Source organism: Podarcis cretensis (genome assembly GCF_951804945.1).
Source record: "Podarcis cretensis genome assembly, chromosome: 2".
NCBI classification, from domain to species: Eukaryota; Metazoa; Chordata; class Lepidosauria; order Squamata; family Lacertidae; genus Podarcis; species Podarcis cretensis.
Window position 1 is genome coordinate 85,099,320 of NC_137171.1, and position 23,936 is coordinate 85,123,255.

General features: G+C 48.2%; 1 protein-coding gene across 1 annotated transcript in view; it reads left to right on the plus strand.

The window, feature by feature from the left end:
• The first annotated feature begins 5,678 nt into the window (after window positions 1-5,678).
• Window positions 5,679-23,936, plus strand: part of CELSR3 (cadherin EGF LAG seven-pass G-type receptor 3) — a 94,907-nt gene continuing 76,649 nt past the window's right edge. Inside the window, exon 1 of the mRNA XM_079966984.1 lies at window positions 5,679-9,760. Coding sequence (XP_079823110.1) covers window positions 5,707-9,760 — 4,054 coding nt within the window. The 5' untranslated portion in view covers window positions 5,679-5,706. The remainder of the gene's footprint in view (window positions 9,761-23,936) is intronic.

The window sequence follows — 23,936 nt, forward strand, 5'->3', positions numbered from 1 at the left end:
TATACGAGGAGCCAGGGTCTGAAAAAGGCGGTATGTTCAGACTGTAATTTGTCTGACTGCCCATTCCGGGAAATATCTGATGTAACCAAACCCTGAGCTCAGTGCAATGCATAATTAGCCTCCTCGCATTGGAGTCATCGGATCTAGTGATTAACTGAGATCGACTCTCAAGCAAGGGGAGAAAGTAGGTGAAAGCTAATGTGTTTGTCACTGTGACCTGGGTCATCCATTAATGTACATGAAACTCAAGTCCCCTCCATTCCTACAAGAAATGGAGGTTTACTCTTCCTCCTAAACACATACTCTTGATTTCCCTAGTTGAAATCTAATTCCTGCCCTGGCCATGTTACCATTTGGAAGGAAGTATTTCAAACTGCCATATGTTCATGGGAGAATTTGTGGGTTTGCGGTACTTAGCAAAGAACATAGATGTAATTCCGGGCTACAATCAAGCTCTGTTTAGTTACAAAAGGTCATTGGAATCCAGCCTGTTACCAAGGTTCTCAGGCCCCCTGGCACCCTGAGCGCGCCCCTGAACTCCACGACATAGAGCTTCACTGTGCAAACTGTGTGGCTTTTGTAAGCATGACAGAGGAAGCACATCTTGGCTCCCACTAGGTGTCCTCCCTAATAGGAGATAAACTTGCCTTCATTGTCTGGGAAGAGAAGGTGCTTCAGATGTATGCAAATGCCTTAATCTGCACCCAATTCCTGTGCACATCACCAACCCAGACATGGACCTCTATTTGGGCAAACAAAAGTACCTCCTCAATGAGCAAGCAAGTCCTGGTTTTTACTTTTTGAAATATGGCAACCCTAGCTATTTGCATTTCTTAATTGTGTATCTGAAGAAGTGTGCATGCACACGAAAGCTCATACCAAGAACTAACTTAGTTGGTCTTTAAGGTGCTACTGGAAGGAATTTTTTTATTTTGTTTTGCATTTCTTAAGTTTAGGATTCTCCATTTCCTCTTTGCTTTTGTACACAACTCTCTTTGCACTGGTTGCTTTTGCAGTTGGTGCTCAGGGTCTCCCTATTCAATTTTCTTCTGCTACTTAAGGCTGCTGCATACTGTTCTGTGGCCAGAAACTTAAAGTAGCCTACTTCCGGCTACTTAGTATACATACATTTTATTTTGCAAATTCCACCCTTCTTCTGTCAACCTTGCTGGCCTTTTGTTTAGGGAACCCATTCCTTAAGTTCTTGTCCCCAATGGGCCATGAGGTTCAGTCTGCCAGGATTCCATGGAATACTCCAGGACCCAGGAATACTTCAACTCCAGCAAGCATCTCCTTCCTCCCTCTTCTACCCTGTCCCCTTGTCTCTTCTCTGTGCTGGTCCATTTCTTCAGGTCTAGTCAGGAACCTAAAGGGAAAACAAAGCCATGTGCTTTCCTTTTAGTCATTTTTCTGTTCTTAACCATGGTAGTGGGTGGGGGGAGGTTCAAGGAGATGCCAGGCTGCTTGATTGCATACTGTACCGCATGGGATTCAGGGTAACCAGTGAATGTGTGTCTACTTTTGGTTTCCCATCATAGGCGTATTGCCCATACCATTTGCATACTAGTTTTTCCTGTTGCATTTAGGCCTCCAGGCCACCTGTTACATCCCCAGTACCGTCTCCTTATATGGCAACAATAATATTCCCTGCTTCCATCTATTTTTGCATCCATAGAGATGAGCAATTTTAACCTGTTAGTCCATAAAATTTTGACAATTTTATCCTCTCTAGCCATTTGAATGTTATGGATTTTACGCATTTTACTCACTGTAATCATTCTGGTGTTTTATAATAAGCCTTCAGCTCTACCCAGATTTGGATTTGGTGAACTCATCCCCCTTGGTAATTAAGGCACAAGGCAATATCCATGAAGAATGCCACATCTCGAGGCCCACATTCTTGAATAACCACATCTCTGTGATTCCATGTGTTTGCATTTGTGTCGTGTGTAAGATGGGCTCAGGTACAACAAGCCTCCCTACCACAGTTTTCAGCAGGACTGAGGAACTTCAGCTTCCTTCAGTCCCACGAAATATGGCTGGGGTGGGGGGAAGAGACAGGAGTTACAGTCCAACAACATAAGGAGGACCACAAGCACTGGTCTTCAGCATCCAAGGATCTTTCTTGAAAGTACCTACTAAACCAGAAATACCACCTATCCCAGCACTATGGTATTCTGTTGTTGTTGTTTAGTCGTTTAGTCGTGTCCAACTCTTCGTGACCCCATGGACCAGAGCACACCAGGCACTTATGGTATTCTAGCAGTAGTTTATTTTGGTGGGGTTTGCAGGGGGAGGGGAGAAACCACCTCTCTTTGAAGCTGCTATTCATCCTGGAAAGGAGGCACTCCTTAGAATCAATGGAACCTCCTGAGTTGAGGACAATTTAACTGAGACTGCAGCACAGAGGGTTAACCCACTCCCCATGCTGCCTGGTTTTGGTCCTGATGACAGCTCTCCCACGACTGCTATTTACACTTAGGAGAGTGGGAGGGGTGAAATGCCTTCACATGTTTCATGCTTGGTCCCGGGCTTATCTCCTGCATACCACAGCAGTACATATGCAGCTTCCTTGTGCCTTGGAGCATTTTTTTCTCTCCTCTAGCTCATGGGTAGCCAACATGGTACCTTCTAAATGTTGCTGGTCTACAGTTCTCATCCACCGTGGTTGTTGGCTATGCTGTTGGAAGTTGGAGTCCAACGCCATCTGAAGTGCCCCACACTGACTACCCCTGGTCTAGCCTACCAAGCCAATAGCACAGTATTACAGGCAGAGGTGACCACGATAGGACCTTGTCCATGGGACTTCTTGCTCTTACACGAAGGTGCAACAAAGCATGCTGCCTGAGCCAATTGTGGTGAACATATGGCAGGTTTGTGTCCGATCATATAAAGGACAGCACACACATATGCATGATGGTGTCATGTTCTGGACTTCACCAACACTGCTGCTACTGTTTTTGGGGTCTCCTGTTGGACACCAACTCCCTTCAGACCTAGCCATCACAGCCAAAGGTCTGGGATGATGGACTGCAAGCCTGCACCTCTTCAATGAAGCAATATTTCTTTTCCTCAGCAATTTTATTAGGGAGGCAGAGTTAAAAGAAAGTTAGCCATCTATTTCATCTCCTCCAGCACTATTGTGTATAATGACATTTGGCAGACAGCCGATCTGCACCCTGTCAGAAGTGTTGTACCTCATCTCCCTTGATTGGGGAATTTTATGAGCAGCATGACATCGTGGGGGTGGGTGGACAAAACAAGAGGAAGCCAAAGCTATGCTTTGTGTCTTCAATCAGCAGTAAGAGCATGTCAGTCCACCATCAATTTCCTGGTTCCCCGTTTTAATTAAAAACCGAATTTCCTGAGAAGGTGTTAATTCCCCACCATTGATGCATTAAAAATGCATGTTGAGGGAGATGTGATGGGGGGGGGGTCCAGCTTGGGAGACTTAGACTAGATCAGCAGGTCATCCCAACTGCTGGGAAGGGAAGGGAAGGGAAGAGTCAAAGCGAAACGACTGGTGCCCCAAGGAATGGATTTCATATCTTTTGGTTGACCAGAAAGCAAGGATAGGAGGGGAGGGAGAAAAGGGAAAGGGGCAAAGAAGCAGGATGGCAAGGGAAAATGATCAAATGAAAGAAAATGGCACATGGCAAACAGGAAGGCAGGTATCCTAAGTATAGCAGGCGAAGCATCATTTTGATCAGGGCTGGAGAAACTTTTGCCCGCCAGAGGTGGCTGAGCTTCAGTTCCCACAAGCCCCAACTACCATGGCTGATGATCAGGGTGCTGGGAGTCATAGTCCAATTTTGTTTCCTTATTTAAAAGAAAACTCCCTGAGCTGTTGAATAAGAAACTGGTGTTTAATTGCTGCTGTGCTGTCAAATAAGTTTGGGGCTACCCCATATCCTATAATTCATTGACTAGAAGTCCTTTGTTCCCAACACACTCCCTGTAGCTTTATTCTTTGCTGCCCTCCAGTGAGGTTACCTTCCTCATCCTGCCCCTCTGACCCTCATTCTACATGACCCTTCCCCCAAACATCTTGCCACCGTCATCTTCAGCAGCTATGCTAATTTTGGCATCCTTATAATCTTCCAGTGTCGTATAATTTGTCTCTAGGTCTTTCATTCCCCTGGCCCCTGCAACATATTCTAATCCTGTAGAAACAACTTGCTTCACTGTGGCCAGGAGCACACCAAGCTTCATTGAATGCTCTTAATGAATGGAGATCTAATTAAGTCTTTGGTCCTAAGCACTCACACATGGGCACAAACCTCATTGGTCTTGGTGGGATTTACTTCTGAACAAACACGCATGGGATCTGGAGGCAGATCAGTTAGCCTGAATGTCTCATTTCTTATAGACTAATGATATTTTAAAAAGTAGTCTGGAACTACTTTTGTTGGGATAGAAAAAATAGCTGGTGCCTTTTTTCTTTTTAAATAAAAGTAAACAGCATATACCAGCTAACCATTGTTCTCTGCTCTAATCTGGAGAAAATAACCACGCAGCTGATTCATTTCAATCACTAACCTGGTGCATAATGCCCATATGCCTGCGGGTGACGCTGTGATCTGAACCATTGAGGCTCTTGGGCTTGCTGGTAGGAAGGTCAGTGGTTCAAATCCACGTGAGGGGGTGCGCTCCTGTTGCTCTGTCCCAGCTTCTGCCCACCTAGCAGTTCAAAACCACACCAGTGCAAGTAGATAAATAGGTACCACTGTGGCAGGAAGGCAAATGGTGTTTCTGTGCACTCTGGCACTCATCATGTGTCCCATTGCGCCAAAAGTGGTTTAGTCATGCTGGCCACATGACCCGGAAAGCTGTCTGTGGACAAATGCAGGCTCTCTCAGCCTGAAGCAAGATGAGTGCCTCACTCCATAGTCACCTTTGACTGGACTTAACCATCCAGGGGTCCTTTACCTTAAGCTTCTTTACCTTTTACATGCCTGCATTAAACAGATGGGTACCCACTTCACCCTACCTGTGTGTGTACAAAAAACTGTTTAGATTGCGCTACAGGATAACCTTGCATTGTGAGAACTTTGAACATATGCCCCTAGGGCCAAAGCAATGAGATCGAGTTCTCAAAACAATCCATTCCTTGCCTCTACACTAGCGCCTTGATGGCGCGTTCTACCCCATCTAATTCTCCCCAAACGACTCCAGCGGAGATCCCACCTATTTCCTAAGCAGCCCAAAGCATAGCTCTAGATCAGCACGTCGGACAGCTCTCGGCGCCCTCGGAGCGCTTAGCCAAGCCCGGCGTCGCGGCGGGCACGCCCCCTTCCAGCCCCGACGAGACCTTCCGCCAGCCTCAGCCAGACGACCCCTCCTCCTCCTCTTCCTCCTCCAGCCCCTTCCCTTCCGATGCCACCTGCCCACAGCGAAGATGGCGGAGGCGGTGGCTTCAGCCGCCTACGCCAGACGGGTGGGCGCTACCACGGCAGGGAGTGGGAGGGAGGGCGGAGCGGACCATCGGGGCAGCCGGGAGCCATGTTGGGGCTGCGGGAGGAGGCGATGCTGCCGCCGCCGCCGCGGAGCAGCCAGGCCCGCAGGGAAGGCAGGAGCCGCCGCCGCTTCTAGATAGATGGTGGTGGCGGCGGCGGCGCAGGCGGAGAAGGGGGCAGAGCCAGAGGCGAGGCGGGGCCGGAGTAGCGCCAGGCCCGGGCAGGGGGGCGGGGAAGGGGCCGAGGGACCATGGCTGAACGGCGGCAGCAGCAGCAGCCGGGACTACCAAGCCGCCGCCGCCGCCGTCCTCGCCAGTGCCGCCGGCTGGGGCTGCTGCTGCTCCTTCTCCTCCCTTTGTTTCCCCTCAGCCTGGGGGAGCCGTCGGACAGAGGGGGCTTGGGCTGCGCCCGCTTGGCTGCGCCGGGAGGGCCGAGCTGCGAGCTGCGCTGCTGCGCTCTCGTCGGGGGACGGTGGGGAGCCTCCTCCGTAGCCAGTGCCCGAGGGGGCGGCTGGGGCTGCGACGGCACCTTCTCTCAGCCCCCGCCGGGGGCCGGTGGTGCCTCCTGGGCTGGCTACGTGACCCCACCGCCGGATAAGAAGAGGAGCCGGCGTCCAGCGAGCGCCCCGGGGGCGTGGGGCAGCTGCTCCCGCTGCTTGTGGATTATAAACGCTTCCGCACTTCTTCCGGATCCCCCACGCCCGGCGTGGTGGTGCCACCGGACTACCCGGGAATGCCTTCTCCAGCGAGCCAGGCTCGGAGCGGACTGGGAGCAGGCGGGCACCTTCTCCAGCCTTTGCAAGCCCGGCGTCGGAAAGCCGGACAATGGAGCTTATAGAGAGACTAGCCGGGCGGCCCCATCCCAATCCCGCCTGCGCGCACCGGGTCTCCACACCCGGAGCCGGCGAGTGCGCCTCTGCGGGCAAAGATTTCCCCGCGTGTGGAACGACACGGACCCGCGTGGGCTGCTGAGATCCGACACAAGAGCGACGAGAGGAGCCGCGACGCTGGCGAAGCCCCTTTGGCTCTCGAGAATGCGCCTCCCTTCTTTTTCCCGCTCGCCCTTCTGCGGGTGGCTCGCCTTGCTGACCTGTCTCCAGCTCCGCGCGGGGCAAGCGGGGCACCCGGGGGCTTCCCGTCGCTGTGAAGGCGGCGAGTGCTGCGGAGCCGGCCAGGAGCAATGCTGCCTCCAGCCTTGGGGAGGGAGAGGCTGGGCAGGAGCTGTTTCAGCACCACCACCGCGCAGGACAGCTCCCGGCGTCTCGCTGGGCGCCCACCCAGACGGAGAACGGAGGAAGCCGGAGCTCTGCCTTCTCTTCCACCCTCTCGACTCCACCAAAGGCTGTTTACAAACTCTTTGTTTCGGCGTGGGTTTTAGGAGTCCCTCCACTCCAGACTTCTTTCCCTACCTGCCGCTAAAACCTACTCACCCAACTATGCAGAATGAGCTAACCCATTCCTCGTGTGCCAAGAAACGGAGGAGAGACGGGGCATTGCTGCCTTTGCTAAGGACTCGGAGAGCAGCCAATCGCCACCCGCTCTTCCCTCAGTATAATTACCAGGTCCAAGTGGCCGAAAACCAGCCTCCCGGGACCCCTGTGATCACTATGGCAGCCCAAGACCCCGATTCAGGTGAAGGTGGGCGCCTGCTCTATTCCATGGATGCCCTGATGAACAGCAGGTCCCTGGAGTTGTTTAGTATCGATTCCCAAAATGGCCTCATCACCACCACTGAAGTTTTGGACAGAGAAAATATGGACCTGCACTACTTTCGAGTGACTGCGGTGGATCACGGGGCTCCCCGTCTTTCTGCCACCACCATGGTTGCCATTACAGTGGCAGACAGGAATGACCACAATCCAGTATTTGAGCAGAGTGAGTACAGAGAGACCATCCGAGAAAATGTTGAAGAGGGCTACCCTATCTTACAGCTGAGGGCCACAGATGTGGACTCCCCACCCAATGCCAACATCAGATATCGTTTTGTAAATGAGCAAGCAGCTCACTCTGTCTTTGAAATAGACTCCCGGTCAGGGCTGATCACCACCAGTGGGCAAGTGGACAGGGAGAAAATGGAGAAATATTCTTTAGTGGTGGAGGCAAATGATCAAGGTAAGGAGCCTGGCCCTCGTTCGGCCACAGTTAGAGTCTATATCACAGTCCTTGACGAGAATGACAATGTCCCACAGTTCAGTGAGAAGCGGTACATAGTCCAGGTAAGAGAGGATATCAGACCCCACTCGGAAATTTTGAGAGTTACTGCCACTGACTTGGACAAAGACAATAATGCTTTAGTTCATTATAACATCATCAGTGGGAACAGCAGGGGCCAGTTTTCCATTGACAGTGTGACTGGGGAAATACAGGTAGTGGCTCCTTTGGATTTTGAGGTTGAGCGGGAATATGCACTGAGGATACGTGCCCAGGATGCAGGGCGGCCTCCTCTGTCCAACAACACAGGCATGATCAGCATCCAAGTAGTGGACATCAATGATCATGCTCCCATCTTTGTCAGCACCCCTTTTCAAATATCAGTGTTAGAAAATGCCCCTTTTGGCCACTCGGTGATCCACATCCAGGCTGTGGATGCAGATTATGGAGAGAACTCTCGCCTGGAGTACAAACTCACTGGGGTCTCATCTGACACCCCCTTTGTGGTGAACAGTGCCACTGGGTGGATTACTGTGAGCGGCCCCTTGGATCGAGAAACGGTGGAGCACTACTTCTTTGGAGTAGAGGCCCGGGATCACGGCTCTCCAGCGTTGTCTGCCTCTGCTAGTGTCACCATCACTGTAATGGATGTAAATGACAATCGGCCTGAATTTACCCAGAAAGAATATTTTATCCGTCTCAACGAAGATGCTTCCGTGGGGACCAGTGTTCTGAGTGTCACGGCAATTGACCGGGATGTGAACAGTGCCATCAGCTATCAGGTAACAGGTGGGAACACCCGGAACCGTTTTGCCATCAGTACCCAGGCAGGAGTGGGACTAATCACCCTCTCTTTGCCCCTGGATTACAAGCAGGAGAGGCGCTTTGTGCTGACAGTGACAGCCTCGGACCGGACTTTGCATGACACTTGTCATGTCCATATCAACATCACTGATGCCAACACCCATAGGCCAGTGTTCCAGAGCGCCCATTACTCAGTAAGTGTTAATGAGGACCGCCCTGTCGGCAGCACTGTGGTGGTGATCAGTGCCACTGATGATGATGTAGGGGAAAATGCCAGGATTACCTACTACTTGGAAGACAACATTCCTCAGTTTCGCATAGATGCAGACACTGGCGCCATCACGTTACAAGCGCAGTTGGATTACGAGGACCAAGTGACCTACACCCTGGCCATTACAGCCAAAGATAATGGCATCCCTCAGAAAGCAGACACCACCTACGTAGAAATCATGGTGAACGATGTCAATGACAATGCCCCTCAGTTTGTTAGCGCTCACTACCAAGGCATCATCTCGGAAGACAGCCCTCCCTTCACCAGCGTGCTCCAGATCTCTGCCACGGACCGGGATGCCCATGCCAACGGACGAGTGCAGTACACCTTCCAGAATGGGGATGATGGGGATGGAGATTTCACAATAGAACCCACGTCTGGGATTATCCGCACTGTCCGCAGACTAGACCGGGAGAGCATCCCAGTCTACGAACTCACTGCCTATGCCGTGGACAGAGGCATCCCTCCCCAGAGGACACCTGTCCATATTCAAGTTACTGTGCAAGATGTGAATGACAATGCTCCTGTCTTCCCAGCTGAAGAGTTTGAGGTTTTAGTGAAGGAAAATAGCATTGTGGGCTCTGTGGTGGCTCAGATTACAGCTGTTGATCCAGATGAAGGGCCCAATGCACAGATCATGTATCAGATTGTGGAAGGCAACATCCCTGAAATTTTCCAGATGGACATATTTTCGGGTGAGCTCACAGCCCTGATTGACCTGGACTATGAGAGCAAGGCAGAGTATGTAATTGTAGTCCAGGCCACCTCTGCCCCCCTAGTCAGCAGAGCCACAGTCCACATCAAGCTCATTGACCAGAATGATAACAGCCCCATCCTTAAAAACTTCCAGATTCTCTTTAACAACTACGTCTCCAACAAATCCAACACCTTCCCTTCTGGGGTTATAGGGAAGATCCCTGCGTATGACCCAGATGCATCTGACAGACTGTTCTACACCTTTGAACGAGGAAATGAGCTGCACTTGTTGATTGTCAACCAGACTAGTGGGGAACTCCGGCTGAGTCGCAAGCTGGACAACAATCGTCCTTTGGTGGCCTCCATGCTGGTGACCGTCACAGGTAAAGGCAAAACAAAATAAAAAAATGTTCTTCCAGTAGCACCTTAAAGACCAACTAGGTTAGTACTTGGTATGAGCTTTCGTGTGCATGCACACTTCTTCAGATACACTGAAACAGTTTCAGAGCTTTTGGTGACTGTGGAAAGGTTGCATTTCCTTGACTTATGACAACTGGGCCAGCCTTTTAGCCGTGTTAAACGGCGTCAGACTCTCAGTACTGGACCATTATGCCGGGGGTGGAGGATAAGGGGGATGGGGAGAGACTTTGATGGTAATTATGCTGGTGGATCTTTTATTTATTTTCCCCCTGCTTCCTTTAGGGCGTAATAGCTCAGTGGGCTACCAAAAAGGCAAGATTTGATTGCTCGCTATTATCTCGTGGCAGACTCATTTCATAATTTATTAGGCAGAGCCAGGTTCCTGCCCTGAAGAGTTTACAATCTAAATTAGATAAAGTGCACACAAAGGAAGGGAGAACGGATGCAAATGGGCTGAGACAAACCTGCTTGTTGCGTGGAGGATTAAAAAAGGGGGTAACGGCTGGAGTGGCTTCCCGGCTCTTTTCTTGGCTTTCTTTTGTTCAGTGCTGGAAACAGCTCACTAAATGTAGAGTGTGTTCCAGCAAGGCCTTTGCAAGAGGAGAATCTGCGTCTGGGTTTGGTTGCAACAAGTGATGTAGCCTGGAGAGCTTTGCTTTCCTAGGAGCTTTCCCCACAGCTGTGGAACTTAATTGGAATTGGATGGGAAAGAGGGAGGGAGCAGGCTAAGGGTTGCCCAGAGAAAAAGATACCACCCAGTGCAGGATTTCTGAGGCACGGTTGCTGTTTTGTTCAGACCATGCTCCTCTGTTGATTTTAAATCTCCCAGCCTTCCATTGGACTAGCCTGGACTAGCTGGAAGCAGCATGATGACTACCACAGTTTCCACAGGGCTTGTGGGTTTCCGGCACAGTGGTTTAGCATACTCAGCACCAAAAAGTACCTTGGCTGCAGATGGGGGGGGGAGGATTTTGTTCTGAGATTTGGGGCAACTGTCCATGACTATCTGTCATTCTGGCCTTCCCAGCAAAGAACTGAATGGCATGGAAAGATCTACTCTTGTTGCCATGCTGCAGGGAGTTCCTTCTAAATTGGCTTAGGGATACCGTGATGGCAATGCTGGCTTATTACCCTCAAGTATATGCCAACAAGTCTCCCATCTCCCAGACCTCAGCTTTCCCACCTGCAAACCATGGCAAGGTGGAGTTACTTTTGCAAGCTGCCTTGCTAGCAAAATGCAAAAAGAAGAAGAAAAGAAAGTGCCAACCCATTAGTTGTTGTTGTTTTTTTGTTTGAATGCCAATTAGAAGTTAGCCTCGGAATTGTCTAGGATGTCAGGGCTCAGCCTTAAAAGAGGAAGTAGTAATGAAGAGAGTGGCTCTGTGCTTAATCGGGCTGTCTTTCCCTTGCCCAATAACAGCCTTTGCACATCTGGCTTTGAGAGTTAAAGGCTTCTGGGACAGAAGACATGACATCTGGTCATATATTCAACCCCAGCGCCTCTTCTTTTAAGAATCCCATGCTAGACATGTCCATTAAATGCATCTCTAAGCCTATGGATCAGCTGCCTTTCTCAAGGTCTTGACTCCCTCTCTCTCGCGGCTCAGGTACACATAATTGAATGCTTTGGAGTTTTCTCTTAAAAACAAGTTGATCCCCCATGGCCAAACTGATATTACTCCAGCTGGCTCTTAGATGCTGCCTCAGACCTAGGCACTGAAAACATCAGTCCCCCCCTTGCTGTAAGATGGAAAATTGTTCCCAGTGCCATTTGGAGTCTTAACAGGCTTTGCCCAAGCCACAACTCACTCATCTTCATCAGGATTTGGCCTGATGGTCAGATTTCATCAAAACTGCTCTTTTTCATTTAATTCACTTAATTGGTCATGTTAACATGTCAGCATGTCTGTCTTGGCTCCAGTCCCTTCTTTGTCCTCCCTGCCCTCCTACTAAACATGGGCTTGGGGTATTAATCCTACTCCTTTTTAATGTTACCTTTATCATTATCGATTTTGCCGGGTCCATTTTTCAAAGGCCCATTTGCTGTACTGGCATAAACTAGTTTTGTGCCTGAGTGTAATACCATAGATGGCACTTTGGTAGGTCAGGTCTAGACATATAAAAAACAAATGTGTCTCTAGAAAACTTCCCCTGCACTGTAAGGAGATGTTATTTTAATTTTATTAGTGAGAAGCAGTCATAGGAGAGGAATTACACCAATAGCCAAAGGCCATCAAGGAAAATCTACGTTACGGCCAGGAATAGGACATAGATTGCTTGAGCTGCTCCAATCTTTCTCTCTTTCCGTAAGGCCATCCCCTTCCTTCTGTTGCTAGCAATAGGTGTGCTTGAAAATGGAGCCTAATTATGCCAAATAACCCAACTGTGACTTGTGCAAATGGGTGTGGGAGGAGGCCCCTGTTTATGGGGAGTGGGGAGAGACAGAGGAAGGAGGTTGTATGTATCAGTGGCTCACAGGCTTAGTTACCCAGCTGTGTCTAGGGAGACTTACATTATTCATGACTTTCCCCACATCCTTAGCTATCATCTAGCTCTCTCCTATAACCCCACCCCCCGACTAATTTAGGGAGTGGGCTCGGAAAAGGCAGCCCTTGTTTCCTTCAAAAGGATGGGGGGTGCAGGCGATGTGTTCTGCTGGGGCTCATTGCTAGATTGGGGTTCTTCAGGGGTTAATTGTAACTGCAGGGCAGGGCGATATCGTATTCAGGCACACAGGCAGGCATTGGGCGCTGATTACTGGAGAGCTAAGCTGACCTTTTCATGCTTCTGCCAGGGTGCGCTGCTGACGCTGGCTCTGCCTCCCTAACACACTTAACCCCGCACAAAGGCAGGGAGAAATCACATTTTCGGGTGTCACATTAAACTGCCTTAGAACAACAAGGCTCTCTCGAAAGGACGGTGTTGTCATTTCCCCAGCTTCCAGTGTGGAAATGAGGAGAGAAAAGGCTAAGCTCATGCAGGCGAGGAGAAGCATGGAAAGGGAATTAGGCAAAGGAGCCCTCCCTGGGGGCAGGCGAGGAGGTGGGGGAGAGGTGTACGGGGATCGGAGGGGGGGAGCACTGCGCCTTTTGTTGGCTCTGGTGGTGGCTGAGGATGCTCAGGCCATTTTGTTCAAGCACTTCTTGCAACCCCTGGATTTTATTTTTGTTGTGTTTTTTCTTTTCTTTTTTAAAAAAAGAATCTATTGTTTCTGGAGTACCTCCCATGCCAAGTTGATCCAGTGGAAAGAAGTGCCAGAGCTGGTGGCTGGAATCAATGCACAATTAGTCATGTCTAGGGAAGAGGAGGGAGCAATTTACGAAAAAGGATCTTAATGGATGGAAACCCCAGACTTACTACTTTGCTTAATAACACACAGGGCCCACGCAGAAATTAAGATGGCAAGCCTCAGTCTGTATCATGGAGCACACATTTATTTCAGAAGATCAGCAACTGTTGTTATTATTACAGTTGTAACTTGGTTCTCGAACAGAATCTGTTCTGGAAGTCCATTTGACTTCCGAAAATATTTGAAAACCAAGGCGTGGCTTCCAATTGGCTGCAAGAGCTTCCTACAGCCAATCAGAAGCCGCGGAAGCCCTGTCGGATGTTCAGGTTCCAAAGAATGTTCGCAAACCAGAGCACTCACTTCTGGTTTTGCGGCATTCAGGTGCCAAAACATATGAGTACCAAGGCATTTGACAATAATATTGCATTATTATTATTATTATTATTATTATTATTATTATTATTATTAGCTTTCATTCCTTCTCATCCCATGAACTCAGCAACTTCCAATAGATGAAACATTTAACTGAGGGCCAGGCTGGACAAATTATTAATTCTGCGAAATCCTTTTTTAAAAAAGTAAGTTGTAAGTGTGTAAATCTTGATATGGATTGGGGCCAAAATGGTGGGAAAGTGTCCCCACCCTCCATGCCAGGGTCCTGATCCAGATTAGGTGCCCCAGTGCCTGCAATCTCCTTTTTAAAAGACACTCTTGCTGATGGTGCCAATGGCGTCCAATGACTGTGAGAGCTACAAAGCCAGGTTCATATCTCAACAGCAACTGATTCAGTGCCACCATTTTTGGAGCTCTCGCTGGTTCTGCTGTTGCTGTGGATGCATGGAGATGGTCTCACACAGCAGAGAGCCACCGTGGGAAAAGAGTGTGCATCGCCACCCAGCTCAAAAGACACATCCCAACAATTCAGGAAGGCCCAGAGGAGCATCGCAATGTGGTTGAGCACCCATGCACAGATCCCCCATGTGCTAAAAGTGTAAAACACTTCGTAGAGTCAGCATGGTATATAAATGATACTAAAATTATAGCTTTAAGCTTGCCTGATTACAGGGTGAATGTGTATACTGTACTATCCTAGCTACTGATGCTAGATCAGAAGATGCTGTCATGAGTGGGTTTAATCCTGTTCATGCGAAGAATTAAAATGAGAGGTGTAAGCCAACGCCATCCCTTTAGGAACAGACTTAATAAAGCTATTGATAAATAGAGAGAATGAGCTGCATCATACTAATAGGCTTGACTAAAACTTTACATTACTATGATCAAAATGATTCTTCCCAAAGGGAAGTGAGTATGAATCAGCTAACGGAGTTTCCTTGGAAGTGGGAGGGCAGGATTCCTCCCAGATTCTTCAATTATTTCTGTGAAAGGCCTCATGTCAAAACAGCTAGTGCCGAGGCGGGAGCTTGTTCCGTAGAGACAGGAAGCGCAAGCGGATGTCTGCTGCTGCTGCTGCTGCTGCTGCTGCTGCTGCTGCTTAGAAAAATTAATTCTGGAGATACAAAGCTGCCTAACCAGCCTGGTGGTGGGAAGCTCTTCTTCTTTTTTTAATATATATTTTTTAGTAGTTTTTTTAAAAAAAACATATCATTTTCAACAGTAATTAAACATACTTTTACATCTTATTCAAATTTTTGACTTCCATCAATCCTGTCTGAAAATTTTCCAATCTAATCTCTCAGTATGCATTTCTTATCTTCCTTATTACATTTCAAACTCATAACCAATATCTCTATCTTTTTCTACTTTGTAACACTTCGTATATTTCTCCTTACAAAACGTCTTGTAGTCCTACTAGCATAATTTGTTGATTACAGTTGGTCTTCAAATAATTCATATACTCTTCCAATCTTCTGTAAATCTCTGGTCCTGCAGGTTTCGAATCCTTCCTGTCATTTTGTCCAATTCTGCATAGTCCATTAATTTCGTCTGCCATTTGTCTTTCATCAGATTTTCTTCTTGTTTCCATTTCTGGGCTAACAGTACTCTTGCCTCAGTTGTTGCATATAAAAACAATTTAACATCTTGCCGATTAATGTCCTGACCTATAATACCAAGTAAAAATGCTTCTGGTTTTTTTAAGAATGTATATTTCAACATATTTTTCATCTCATTAAATATCATTTCCCAGAAGTTCTTTACTTTTTTACATTCCCAAGTGGTGGGAACCCCTTCTAACAGACCAAGGGCAAAGCCTGATATTATAAGGAAGATGAGACAGTCACAGAAAAGAAAAGAAAAAGCCCTACTCTGTATGCAGTTCCTTTCTCCTTCTTTGTAGCCCCTCGTTCAGAGATCTGACTGGATCCTTTTCTCCACGCACGCTCCGTGGGCCAAGTGAGACAGGTGGATGGGGCCAACCCCTTCCCATCATCTGATGTCCCAATGACACAAGGTGACCCATTTTTGCATGCACCAATTGTTGGGGATTAGGTGCTCTGCTCATGAAACACCCCTTTGGTGTTGCCCCCCCTTCCAGCAGCAATGCTGGCTTCCAAATAAATCCAGCACCCCTACCAGGCACAGCTGCGTCAAAGTTCTTACTCTTCATGGGGGGGGGGGCAGGTTGGTTGCTTCACCTTTAATGCAGCAATCGTGGGTTTCATGGTTGCACCAGTTTTGCACTGCTGTCTGCAGCAGTCAACACAGGGAAGACATTGCACATCTCCAGACACCCAGTGGGTATGTGTCTGGGAGGCATGGACCTAGTCATGGTTCCCTGGCAAACACACTAGAATTCAGAGATGTGCACTAATGTTTTCCATGTATACCACAGCAGCCACTGGTATAATAACACTGGCAAGCACAATTGCAGTGTGAAATATGAAGATCCTCAGATGCTTGGGGCTTGAGATTCAGCAAGGAGGAAATCTGGCATGGGAACCCTAAGGGCTAAGCTCCACACAGGCCTTCCAACCGACTTCTGAAATTAGGCTGTCAGTCAATTATTTGACTGGCGTTGTAAAACCACAGCGGGTTGCATGCAGCTTTCCATCATTTCTTCATGCAAACTGGGATGAAGTCACTTAGGACCACTGACAATGATCCTATGGACTGCAGATGGAACAACAAGGACTGTCGGAAGTCTACATGCCATCCTCTGCAACTTGATTTTTCCTGAGGTGGTTAAAAACAGGTATCAGAGTGAGGAGATGACTGAAATTCACATCGTGGAACGTCTTTGAAGATCTGGAATTCTCAAGATGTCATGACCATCTAGAGCCCCCGGAATGCGCTTGCTGTCAAGACTTCAACTTGAAAAGCTTCATGTGTGTTTCTCCACTGTAGTCAATCAAATTACCCTGGAGCTGAGTTCACCCTCTGTTTTGTGCCAGATGTTTCTCTGGAGGGGTCCCATCTTTGGGATTTGCTCCCTTGTAGGTCTGCCAGAGCTCCAGGCTAGTCATTTTCAGGGTGTCATGCAAGCTGCATATATTTAGGTTAGCTGTTAATTAACAGTTTTGTAGTGTCAGGATTGTGTAGTAGCAGGATTGTGTGTTTTAATCTCCGCATTTAAAGTTTCCAAGGCAAGAGGCACTTTAATTAAATTAGTAATAATGCATCGTGAAAGCCAAATTTGACCTGATTTGCAAAATCGCTTAATTCCCCCAAACAATCACCAGGAACTTTAAAGAGCTGTGGATGCCTTGCAGAAGAAAATAACAAGGGGGGGGGGGAACCAAGCAAAGAAGCATTTGCTTCAAAAACAAGCAGCTTTTGTTTTTGCCATTCCTCTTTTTCATTCTCTTTCCTGAGAGCCAATGTGGTGTAGTGGTTAAGAGCGGTAGTCTCGTAATCTGGGGAACCGGGTTCGCGTCTCCGCTCCTCCACATGCAGCTGCTGGGTGACCTTGGGCCAGTCACACTTCTTTGAAGTCTCTCAGCCCCACTCACCTCACAGAGTGTTTGTTGTGGGGGAGGAAGGGAAAGGAGAACGTTAGCCGCTTTGAGACTCCTTAGGGTAGTGATAAAGTGGGATATCAAATCCAAAACTCTCCCCAAACTCTCTCTTTCTTTCATGGAGCAATGAGCAAACGGAAGCATTTTAACCCAGAGGTATATGCCAATTAAATTTGGTTAGTTGACATCCTGGTACATGTGTTTAGGATTGTGAGTTTAGTCCGCAAAAAATCCCATGAAAACATACAGACTTGAAAGATGAGTCATTTTCCTTCTTTTATGACCTGAAAATCATTGGTCTCTGTGAGTGATATCCTTCGTGCCTGCCTGGGCAATTATGGGTGCCTCCAGGCGAACTCCTTATACAGAATCCATCCTGATTTGCTTGCACAAAACTTAAACAAAAGTTAGTCCAGTCTTTGGGGAGCATCCATCGCGACTTGCTTGCAGGGTGTTTATGTGTTTTCCCATTAATCATTCATTCATTTCCAGTGCACTTTCCTAACCACAAGAAGTCTGCTAGGTTGCCTGTTGTTGTTTTTAAAGTGGATTTGTTGCACCAGTGCTAGAGTGCTTTAATCAGTTTAAATTGTACAAATCTAAACCTTTTCTTGAAAACAGTGGCAGTCTGGAATCCCATATTCTTGTTGCTGTCACTACTGCTGCGACTTGGATTTAATGCTGTATATGGAAGAGGAAAAGCACTTAGTCCTGGTGGGGATGGGGTTGGGGTGGGGGGAGCACATCCTGCTGAAATTATTCTGATGTAGGGCTAAAACATTGCACAGTTATAACCACACACCGTTAACTGTCCCCTGGAGTGCTTCCATACTCAAAAGCCAATATGGATGGTCCCGCATTAGGGACCAATTAGTTCCATCCACTTGGACACAAATTCATGGCCACAGCATCCTTTTGTCAAGGCTAGAGTGCTCTTTTGTGTGTAGTCCAATTGCCCTGGGTAAACCGATCCGCCAAGAGGCATCGTTTCCCAGCACTCAGTGTGTGTTGAAAAATAGAAATGCCGTCGAGCCAAGACCAATCTCCTTTACCAGTCACTGTAGCATGTGAACGGCATGAAAAGGGAACCAGCTAGTGCAAATGTTAGGACAAGATCAGCCCCATTTCCCAGTTGCTTTCCTCCTTTTAGCTGCTCCTGAAAGTGCTCATGTGCATAATCAGGTGTATGATTTGACCGGTGGTGCATAGATCCCACATATCTATCTATATACATGTATGCGCAAATGTGTCGCTTCATTTCATAGGCGCCAACTGGCAGGGATGGTGTCAAAGTGGCCTAGCATTAAACACCCCCGACAAACATTTGCGCAGGAAATATCACGGCGAAGCCAAAAAAGCAACCCCAGCTCTTGCTCCAATCCTCACATATCAAGTGCCTTTCCCAGCACAAAAGTATTATTTGTGCCAGGGGTGGCACCTGCCAGATCAGAAATGGTGTGCAGTTATCTCCTCTGCCAGGCCAAACAGCAGATTGCAAGATGGGCAGGCATGCGAGGTGAGAGGCTATTCCTAGAAGTCTTTGGACTATCTTCTCATGTTGCACTAAGAGGGTCATATACCAGGTGGTCCAGCCCTACCTAGGACTGGGACCAGTTGGGGTTCAACCTTCCTGATTTGATTTTCTAGATACTTTGAAGGTCTTCCACTATTGAGTTGCTAGTGCTGAACCACAAGTTACCCCTGCCCCAAACCCCTCCTCCGCACAACTATTAAGGGTGTAGTAGTCCATCTGAACGCGGGTGGCACTGTGGGTTAAACCACTGGGCCGCTTGGGCTTGCCTATTGAAAGGTCACGGTTCAAATCCCTGTGACAGGGTGAGCTCCCGTTGCTCAGTCCCAGCTCCTGCCAACCTAGCAGTTCAAAAGCACATCAAAGTGCAAGTAGATAAATAGGTACAGCTCCGGCGGGAAGGTAAACAGCATTTCCATGCGCTGCTCTGGTTTCACCAGAAGTGACTTAGTCATTCTGGCCACATGACCCGGAAAAACTGTCTGTGGAAGCGAACAAGTACCAGCTCCCTCAGCCTGTAAAGCGAGATGAGCGCCGCAACCCCAGAGTTGTTTGCGGCTGGACTTAATTGTCAGAGGTTCCTTTACCTTTACCTTTTAGTCAATCTGGCCACCCTACAGCTATGAACACAGCTGAATTTTTATTCCAAGTGTGGATTTTAGATTGGGCAGAGTTCTTGTGTGAAAAAGCCCAACTTCCTCTAGAAACAACGGACTGGAGAATTTAATTGAGTGGGTTCAGACTTATCATAGATTTGAATGACGTCCGGTTTCAGCCTTCCCATTTTGCATCAGCAGCCATTTCACTGAATGCAACTGAGTTGTTGACTTCTGTGGTAGTGGTAGTAGCACCCGCCCTGTGGAACGCCCTCCCATCAGATGTCAAAGAAATAAACAACTATCTGACATTTACAAGACATCTGAAGGCAGCCCTGTTTAGGGAAGTTTTTAATAACTGATGTTTTAATGTATTTTTAACCTTCTGTTGGAAGTCGTCCAGAGTGGCTGAGGAGACCTAGCCAAATGGGCATCGTAGAAATAATAAATTATTATTATATATTATTATTATTCTGTTCTAGGCTAGGCTGAGAAAATGTAATCACTCTTGTTGTCTCTTAAGGGAGAGCGTCAATGGACCATGCAGTGATGCATGTGAGCATCCACCCGCATTTAGCATGTGCCCTGTGTATGTTTTGTAAGGAGACGAAGAGGAGCTTCCTTCCTGGGGGAACTGATCAAAGCAGCTGAGCATTGATCCCTTTCCCCATTTGTATCATCCAGTGCCATGGATCCACTGGCTCATCCAGTGCCATGGCTACAAGGGGTGGCTACAGGGGGTGCTAGCTGGGGTGGGGGTTTTTTGCCCTGGGTGAAGCCTCCAAGGCATTAATAGCCCACCCTTTAGCCCAAAAGGTTCACAGAGTATCTTCTGAAAACCACTTCTAAGATGGCCAGCAAAACAGGAAATGGGAAATAGGGTTAACAGATCAGCAGCATCCCTGACCCTGAGATTTCAGGATCCAAACCTGAGACCAAGGGGTGGCCCCTGGTGATGTCACAGGGACAGACCCTGGAGACAGAGGTTAATTGGGAGAGGGGAGGGGAGAAGGGAAGACACCTCCCAGAGTTAATTTGCAGCCAGTTCCTACCAAGCTGAAGCTTATAAGCTGCAGGCACAGTCAAATGCGTCAAGATGTGTGTGTACACAAATGTGCGTGCTGGCAGTGCCACACTGAGTCTTTGACCCAGATGAAATAAAGCCTAGTTTCACCCCTGGGCTCATCCGCACTTCTGCTTGCCCAGCCACTTTCCCCTGGGGAAGGCCCTGCTTACTGCTGAATCAGCAAACGTCAATTGGGTTTTCGCCAGATTGACATTAGCTCTGATTTAACGCTAAAGGGAAAGGGCAAACATAAATGCTCAGACCCATGCCTGGAGAACATGGGACAAGCAGGAAAGTGCTCGGACCTGTGATTTCTAGGCAGGGGACAAGCATAAGTGTGGATGCTCCCTTTGCTACCAAGTGCTGCCTGGGCTCACTCCTGTAATATTCCAGGAGCAGAGGAACATTCCGCTTAGCTCTCTGCAACCATAACCCCACTCTAGATGCACATAAATGTTTGGCGAAAGCCACTGTGACCTGTCCATGCCACCACTTGCTGTGCCTGCCTTCGTGCGCCTGCAACTACATGTTGAGGAAGCTCCCTGTGGGAGAGGAACATGAATATTCACCAGCCTCTGGCTCTTCATCAGTTGCCAGGGCCTGCGTTTGTCGAGAATGGCTGAGGCTCTCTGATTAAAATTACTCCTGGGGGGGTTGGCGCTTCCAGCAGGCTTTGGGCTGCCTTTGTGTGTCGATTGAAAGGTGGGGAGGGGGGAGGGGGGTCCTCCTCTTAACCATCTGCTTCCCTTTAATGTCGAACAGATTGTGAGTCTGGGCAAGAGGCCGGAGCTACCAGTCAGGATTGCACTGCAAGCGCTACTCGCAACGTAACACAGCCCCTAAAAATAACCCTCGTAGCATGCATTTGCATGTGTGCTTCTGCATGTGCACATGCACCTGTTCTGCCCACAAGACCACCTTGCTTGCACAAAGTGTTTCATGATGGCGCATTGTTCCCAAGAAAGCTTGCGAGATTGCCAGCTTACTATGTGCTCGGAGCTATGCGGGGAATGAATTGGTCAGAAGAATTGACCGCTCCCTTAATCCTAGAGATCTCTGTCCAGAACTGAATGTGTGGTAAATGCTGTTCTCCTTCCCACTTTACAAGATATTCGATGAGTGCTGATATGCATTGCTTTCCAAGCCATTTTCTCCTAGGTGGGTTTAATTTGTTCGTTTACTTCTTACAGAAGAGCCAGATGACATCGCCATTGAATCCCTACAATCCAGTATTCTCTCTGTTGCCCTTCCATTTATTTTTATTTATATATTTAAGACTATCTATAGACTGCTTGGTTGTAAAACAAACAACCAAAGCTCTAAGCAGTTTACAAAAAGATAAAGTATTAAAATTATAGATAGAAAGCAGGCATTTAGAAATGTTCAAAAGATGGATAACACCTGCAGCAGTTAAAAAGAAATAAAACATACGTAGCTTCAATGTGTCTGGATAAGGTAAAGGTAAAGGGACCCTGGACCGTTAAGTCTAGTCATGACCGACTCTGGGGTTGCGGCGCTGATCTCGCTTTATTGCCCGAGGGAGCCAGCGTACAGCTTCCAGGTCATGTGGCCAGCATGACTAAGCCGTTTCTGGTGAACCAGAGCAGTGCACAGAAACGCCGTTTACCTTCCTGCCAGAGCGGTACCTATTTATCTACTTGCACTTTGATGTGCTTTCAAACTGCTAGGTTGGAGGAGCCTGGACTGAGCAATGGGAGCTCACCCCGTCGTGGGGATTCAAACTGCCGACCTCCTGATCGGCAAGCCCTAGGCTCTGTGGTTTATACCACAGTGCCACCTGCGTCCCTTTTTATGTGTCTGGATAGGAAAGCCTAAATAAAAATGTTCTAAGCGGGCATTCAAAATAGCACAGTGAACTGCTGCAGGCAAGCCTTCCCAGTCCAGGAATGCTGTGGCTATTGCAGAAATCGCAGGTGGTAAAAGATGCTTCTACCCACCGAGACTACCTGGGCCTCCAGTGACTGAGCTGGGTCCAGAAGCACCCCCAAACTGTGTACCTGCTCCTTCAGAGGGGGTGCAGCCCCATCCAGGGCAGGGAGTTGACCAGTTTCTCTGCCAAAGGAACCACTCACGCACAGTGCCACAGTCTTGCCAGGATTCAAGCTCAGCTTATCTTCTTTCATCCACCACTGCATCCAAACACTGGTCCATGACTCACACAGCCTCTCCTGAGACAGATGCTATGGAGAAATAGAGCTCAGTGTCATCAGTATACTGATGGTCCCTTGCCCCAAGACTCCTAATGACCACTGCCAGCAGCTTCATAGAAATATTCAGTAGTCCTGGGGATAGAACAACCAAGGAAGCAGAAATCGTTCTCCCAATGCTCCTGTCTGGACTCAGTCCCACAGGAAGGGCCGGAACCACTGTAACACAGTTCCTTCCCTCAGTTCCCATTCTATGAAGCCAGTCCAGGGGGATACCTTGAAAAGCCACAGAGAGGCTGAGAAGCAAGGTTGCTTTCTATAAAGTTCATCCATCAGGGCATCCAATGGCAGCTCAGTGCTATGGTTGAGTTGTGTGACATGGCACTTTAAAGACAACCACAGGGCCCATATAGAATGGCAAAATGCAACTGTGACTTCTCTTTGCTACTGAATCTTTAATAAATCATTGTGGGCAACTTCCAGGCACAACTGGCCATTTAATTAGTTGCTTCCTACTCAAAGCCTAAGCAGTCCCATTCTTCTTCTTCTTCTTCTTCTTCTTCTTCTTCTTCTTCTTCTTCTTCTTCTTCTTCTTCCTCCTCCTCCTCCTCTTCCCATCATCATCATCATCACAATTGCACAGTTATGACAATATATAAATAGTAAGGTTGCTTGGGCTACAAGAAGGAAACAACTACCGTATTTTTTGCTCTATAAGACTCCCTTTTTCCCTCCTAAAAAGTAAGGGGAAATGTATGTGCATCTTATGGAGTGAATGCAGGCTGCGCAGCTATCCCAGAAGCCAGAACAGCAAGAGGGATTGCTGCTTTCACTGCGCAGCGATTCCTCTTGCTGTTCTGGCTTCTGAGATTCAGATTTTTTTTCTTCTTGTTTTCCTCCTCCAAAAACTAGGTGCGTCTTGTGGTCTGGTGCGTCTTATAGAGTGAAAAATACGGTAATTAAAGGGCCACCAGGAAATGATTAATTAAAGGACCAGATGGTGTCTAATATTCATGGGTTCCAGAGAGTAGGTGATGGCACACTAAAAGGTTGATTGCCTCCCAACCTTGCTGCTTGAGATGGCCGTTCTGCCTTGCCTCCTCTCAGGAAGGCTGTTTCTGCTCTGCAGCTTGCTTTGCATAATGAGTAATGCCATGCTCTGTGTGGGGAAGGCTTTTTTCTTCTCTGTTTTGCTGCATCAGAGGCATCAGCAGCCCCCCTGTCAGCCTAATGGTCCATCTAGTGCTGTCCTGCTTACTCTCTGCCTGTCAGCCCCTTTCCAGAGTCTTGGGCAGGTGACTTCTCCAGCCCATCCTCCTAGTGTCCCTAAGCTGTCAGTGCCAGGGTTTGAAAGCAGGAACTTCTATATGGAAAGTTTACCCAGGTCCACCGAGCATCTTTCGGTTGTTTCCATCCTTCCTTTAAACCCACGGCCATAACCCAAAACTATCCTTGTGCAGCAGCAGCAGTGATCCCTGACTCACTGTGACCTGCTGGGGCAAATCAATGTTTGCTATCGATAAGGTGCTGCCTGGCCCAGATGTGAGCGGTGGGAGTGGGCACTGCAGCTGTCTG